Source organism: Aptenodytes forsteri, unplaced genomic scaffold (assembly GCF_000699145.1).
Source record: "Aptenodytes forsteri isolate BGI_AS27 unplaced genomic scaffold, ASM69914v1 Scaffold97, whole genome shotgun sequence".
In the NCBI taxonomy this organism is placed as follows: Eukaryota; Metazoa; Chordata; class Aves; order Sphenisciformes; family Spheniscidae; genus Aptenodytes; species Aptenodytes forsteri.
Window position 1 is genome coordinate 1939958 of NW_008795036.1, and position 5342 is coordinate 1945299.

Sequence of the window (5342 nt, forward strand, 5' to 3'; positions counted from 1 at the left end):
CTAAACGAGGGTGTGCTTGGGCACAGGTTTTGGCGGGAGGGATCTCGGCCGTGCCAGGTAGGCTGGAGAAAGGCCCGACCCGGCAGCCGCCGCTTCGAACGAGCCGTGCGCCCCTTGCAGACGCCCTTCAAAGTTTCAGGACTCCCCGAAGGAAGGCAGAAGTGCTTGAGGGAAACGAGAGACTTCAGAGAAGAAGTGGTGTTTAGGGAAAAAAATAAGTTGGCCAGAGCTTGTAACCCTCCTCCTCGGTTTATGAAGACGAAGCAGCAGCAGGCGGCAGGGGTCTCGCGCCTTCTCGTCCCTCCCAGCCGTCAGGAGGGTTGCCCTTCAAAGTTTCAGGACTCCCCGAAGGAAGGCAGAAGTGCTTGAGGGAAACGAGAGACTTCAGAGAAGAAGTGGTGTTTAGGGAAAAAAATAAGTTGGCCAGAGCTTGTAACCCTCCTCCTCGGTTTATGAAGACGAAGCAGCAGCAGGCGGCAGGGGTCTCGCGCCTTCTCGTCCCTCCCAGCCGTCAGGAGGGTTTCCCTCGCAGGAATGAAGAGCCACAGAATGAAGACGGATGGAAATCTGCACCCTCTTCCTCCTGTAACACGAGTCAGAAGAAGCAGCCTTGGGGTCAGAGGTCTCAGTGCTGATAGAGAAAGGCTGATACTTATATTCATGGTGGTCCTGCTTGGGACTACGTGAGGTTTGAATGTCACCTGTGTATTCATCTGCAGTGGTTTCAGGTACCTGGGACTGGGCTCTGTGTCTTTGTGTGTGCTCCCGGAATCATTTCTAGCAGCTTTATTATCTCCTTTGAAATCCCTTACAGATAGTTTTTTCCAGCTTGCTTTTGATTCAATAGATGTATTTTGATTTTATGCAAATACTGATTGCTTTAGAGAGGCTCTCAGAAGCAGAGCAGGAAAGGCTTTTAAAAAGTACTTGATGTTTGCCCTGAACAGGCTCCTATCTGATCTGAGAAAAAAAACCCCAAAACCTGAAGTACTAAAAATTGAGTTTTACTCAGGAAATAGCAGGTCTGCAAATTACATTATTTCAGAGAGATCACAACAGCGATGTCCAGCTTTTCCAGTGTGGAAAGGAAAAGGAGACACTGCGGAGCTGATGCCTTTAAGCAGCAGCGTGCGAGCGGCTCGGTACAGGGGTTCCCTGGCCAGCAGCCCGGGGTCGCCTTCGGACTCCAGAAAAACGATGGTCAAGATGTTAACCCAATGGCAAGGCTAAAAGCAACCCCCGGGTTTCATGAGCGTGCTCAGACGGGGGACCCCAGCATGGGAGAGGAGAGGAGCGTGTGCTCAATAGGTAACGACACACGAGGAAGTCTGAATTTTTAGGGGACACCTGCACAAGTCCCTTGCTGGCATGACCAGCCGCTCCACAGGTTTCTCTTTGACCCGTCCTTGCCTCACCGCCAAAAGGCATTTCTGGCCCCGGGGTGACGGCTCCCCCATGGAACCTCTTCTGCAGCCTCTTCTCCCCAGTGCTTCCCACCATGGCTCCCCAGCAGCGGTGGCCTCGTGTGTCCCATGGGAGCTGCCTGAGCTCCTGCGTGGGATGAGGTCACCTGGCACTGCTCCATGGCACGGTGGGGCATGAAGGCCGCTTTTTGGCTCCATCTCTCTTCCCAGGAGCCAGAGCCCGTCTGCCCCAGACAGGGAGCATCCTGATGCAGGTTTAGCAAAGAGCTGCCCATCGGTTTCCAGCAAGGTTTGTAACCTGGCTTTGGAAAGCATCACCATGGCTGATACCAACAAGGGTCCCTGGCAGTATGATCATGACAACTAGTTTCGTACTAAAAATATTCTTACAAAACTAACTGAAGAGGAAATACTACCCGTGTTTTGAAATACTTGCGAGGGGAAGCACCGTGCCGTTCGACAGGGACAGAGACAGCGAGGTTTTATGGGAACTGATGCAAACCTCAGGGCATTGAGAAGAGCTTGTCACGGCCGGTTCTCCCCCATGCCCTCACAGGAGGAAGAGCCGGTAAGGAGCATCACCTTATTTAAACTGCCAATATTTATTCAGGATCTCACACAGCCTCAGTGAAACCAGGTCCAGGTTGGAGGTAGAAAAGGACCTTAAAGCTTAACGGGCTCCCACAAAAACTCATCGTTACCTGCGCGTGAGGGTGTGGATGATACGTGTCCGTCTGCCTGAGCATCCCTGTCCTCCCACGCACCCTCAGTGCTGGCTGTCTGCCCCGGCAGAGAGAGGCTTTGCTTTCGCACAGCGGCAGAGCATGCTTGCAAAGGGGAAAAAAAGGAGCGGAGATGATGGCCTCCTCTTCTGTTTACACCAGCTATGCCTTTGCTCCCCCCCCAAAACCCTCCACCGACATACCCTGTAGATATAGGGGCCACCCCATAGACACACAGCCTAACCGCTCTGCCCCCCGATGTATCGCATAAGATGGATTCAGGGGTCTTAGGGGTGGAGTTGCAGAAATTTAGCGCAAAGTGACTGGAACCAGGTAAGCTGAGAGAAACCCCAGCCTGCGGTGAGGATCCGGCTGCCCCGCTGCATGGCTAAAATGGGGTTCTGCTTCTCCAGTTGCTTTAGGTGAGTCAGTAGAGCACGAGTGAAGAAAAAAGAAAGACGAAACAGCTCAAAGCAACTTTCACTGGTTCGGCAGGGCCTTCTGCAGGGTACCGTAAATCTGAGGAGCGTATTGAACTGTGGATCTATTGCCATTAGTGTTAAAGCAACAAACTGAAGATAGCTGCTGTGTGTGCAGCTCACGTACCAAACTCAGCAACCGCTCTGCCTTGGCTTATTTCCTTAAAGGAATAAATAAGAATGAGAGGTAGGCAGTATTTTAAAAAGTAGGGGATGCTTTTGATTAAGGACTTCTCCTTTGGCTCCGGCTTTGCGCTGCGCAGTAACGCTCCAGGTAGAAGATCTCAAATCCGTGTTTTGAAAAGCTGAAAATGAAAAAAAAAAAGGCAATTGAATTCTTTTGCTTCAGAGCATTATAGATTTTTAAAGATACATATTTTGAAAACCACACCACTGTCCCATTATGTTTTTCTTAAGTTCAGAAATGGCTTTAATGTAATAATACTTGACAGGATGATTTTTTCCATTAAGCCTTTGTGATGGCAGATCATTAGTTCAGATGTTTCTTTTATTGGTTTATTTTCAGATTGTGGCAATTAGACATCAAAGAATAAAAACTGTCCCTTTTTTTTTAATGTGAAGCTGGGTGTGTAAAATAGCTTTGAAAAAGTATAAAAATGGCTATTTTTCTGGAAACTTGTTTTATCTGTGCTCTGCAAGGCTCCTGAAAAATGCAACCAAAAATTTGGGATATAGATAAGTGGAAATGAACAGCTTATTCCCAGTAACTCTTCCCTCCTTTCAGCTCAGGCAGTCTCGTGTTGGTGGGTACCAGCCCTCGCTCTCCCACTCAGGGAGCCTCCAACCCAGCTTCTGCACCTTCCCGGGCGCTTCTCTTCCACAGCACCCCTCACCCTCCCCAAAATCCTGCCTTGAGGAGTCTCACAAAGACATTCTCATCTGCAAAGAGGAGAAAATACCCCGGATCCACCCTGACTTCGGTGTCATTTGGCTAAAAGTCTTACATGAATGCGCTTCAGTAGGTGCCTTCACGCTGGAAGCATTTGCACGGCCATTACGTGACCCTGCTGCGGGTCTGGGAGCCCTCCAGCTGGGGGGGCACAAGCAACGCCGTATTATTTAGCTGATGCTGGTAATAAATTTAAAAAATGGCAGTTTTTCCGAAGTAAGGAGCAGAGTAAGGAGCAGGTGGCCAAACCCCAGGCTGGGCGAGCTTTGTATAAAGGCTTAATCAAGCAACTGGAAATGGGAAAAGGTGCATAAAAGTGCAGATTGCTGATTTGCAAACAGGAAAAGGGACAGCCGACAAATGCCTCGTTCTTCGGGCCAGACTCGAAGTCTTGATGTCACACATTTGGATTTCCATGACCACAATAGGGTACCAAAACCAAAATCAGCATCTGGATTTGTGGCATGACTTTGTCCCTCACCTTTTCAGAAGATAATTCCAATAGACGCAGACATGGATTTATAAGTGGAAATAATTTTCCTCATCAAATGGCTTCAGCTACCCTCAGCTTTGCACTGACCGGAGACACCGAGGAAGCCACCGCTGGCACCCATCAGAGTTTCCTCCCGCACTGAGCATGTGTTTTGGAGGTAGTTTGGGTCCTGCACGGGTTCTGCAGGAAGCCCAAGCCCAGATCGGCACGACCCGTCCCCCAGCACCCGATTTACATTCATGTGGTGGGAGGTGAGGGTGCCAGAGGAGCAGCTGTGCACAGCTGGGGCTGCGGAGGGTGGGGACGATGTGCTGCTGCCTGGCAAGCGGTCTGTGAGCATCCCAGCAAAGGAAAATGCTGCAGAAGCAGATGAAAGACAAACTGAAAGGGAAACAAAGTGGAAATAACAGAGTCAGTGAATCCCCCTACCATTTGCCTGGAAATCAAGTCAGAGATAAAGCTGTCTGCTGCAGAAAAGAAAGACTCTTCTTTTTTCCAACCCCACCCTCAGATGGGTACAAGCTGCTTATTAGCAGCAGACCCCAACCCCCACCTTCCAACGCGGATGCCCTCCTCCCTGCCCCCCGCGGATGCCCTCCTCCCTCCCCCCCGCTCCCTCCCTCCCTCTGCCCAGCAAATCCCGCATCCCTGTGCCAGGCTGGATGCTGGCTCCATCCTTTCTGGCTCAGCTGGTGCGGGGTGTGTGGGTGCAGGGGTGCATGGATGTGCACAGCCAGTTGAGGTCCCGGTACTGACAGATGTGCTGTGACATGAGGACAACCATCCCACAGATGTTCCCATCCACAGATTCCCACCAAGGCCAGTTTTTTTCCAGCTTTCCCTGTGCAGCCCCCCAAACTGAGAGGCATCAGTCCTCTGTCCTCTTCTCCATTTTGGACCAGCGATGGGGATCCCATGAGTGTTACGGAGGAGCAGCCAACCCTTTCCCACCGGGATGCTGCTGGAAAGGAGGGGTCAGGACTCAGGCCATCAGATGGGATCTAAGAAGAGATTTCCCGAAGGAAAAGCTGACATTTCCCCCAGCCACATGCTGCTCGATGCTACCCAGCCGGGGGCTGCAGTCTCAGTTACAGTTAATGACTTTCATTATTTCAGTCTTCTGCTAGAATTTAATGTTGTCTGAATAAAGTGGGGGCTGTACAGCCTCCCTGGGGCTCTCCCCGACCCACCGCTGGGTCTTACCCGCCTAAGCAAACGGGAAGGGAAGGAGGCACCCCCCGAGCGATGCCGAGCAGAGATTACAGAGTTAACTTTACTCCTCTGTTTAGTTAAACCAAATTGGATTTGCCAAGC

General features: G+C 50.9%; 1 protein-coding gene across 1 annotated transcript in view; it reads right to left on the reverse strand.

Moving 5' to 3' along the window:
* Positions 1-1500, reverse strand: part of SCGN (secretagogin, EF-hand calcium binding protein) — a 33929-nt gene extending 32429 nt beyond the window's left edge. Inside the window, exon 1 of the mRNA XM_009276688.2 lies at positions 1416-1500. Within this exon, the coding sequence (XP_009274963.1) occupies positions 1416-1500 (85 nt within the window). The remainder of the gene's footprint in view (positions 1-1415) is intronic.
* Positions 1501-5342: the final 3842 nt, after the last annotated feature.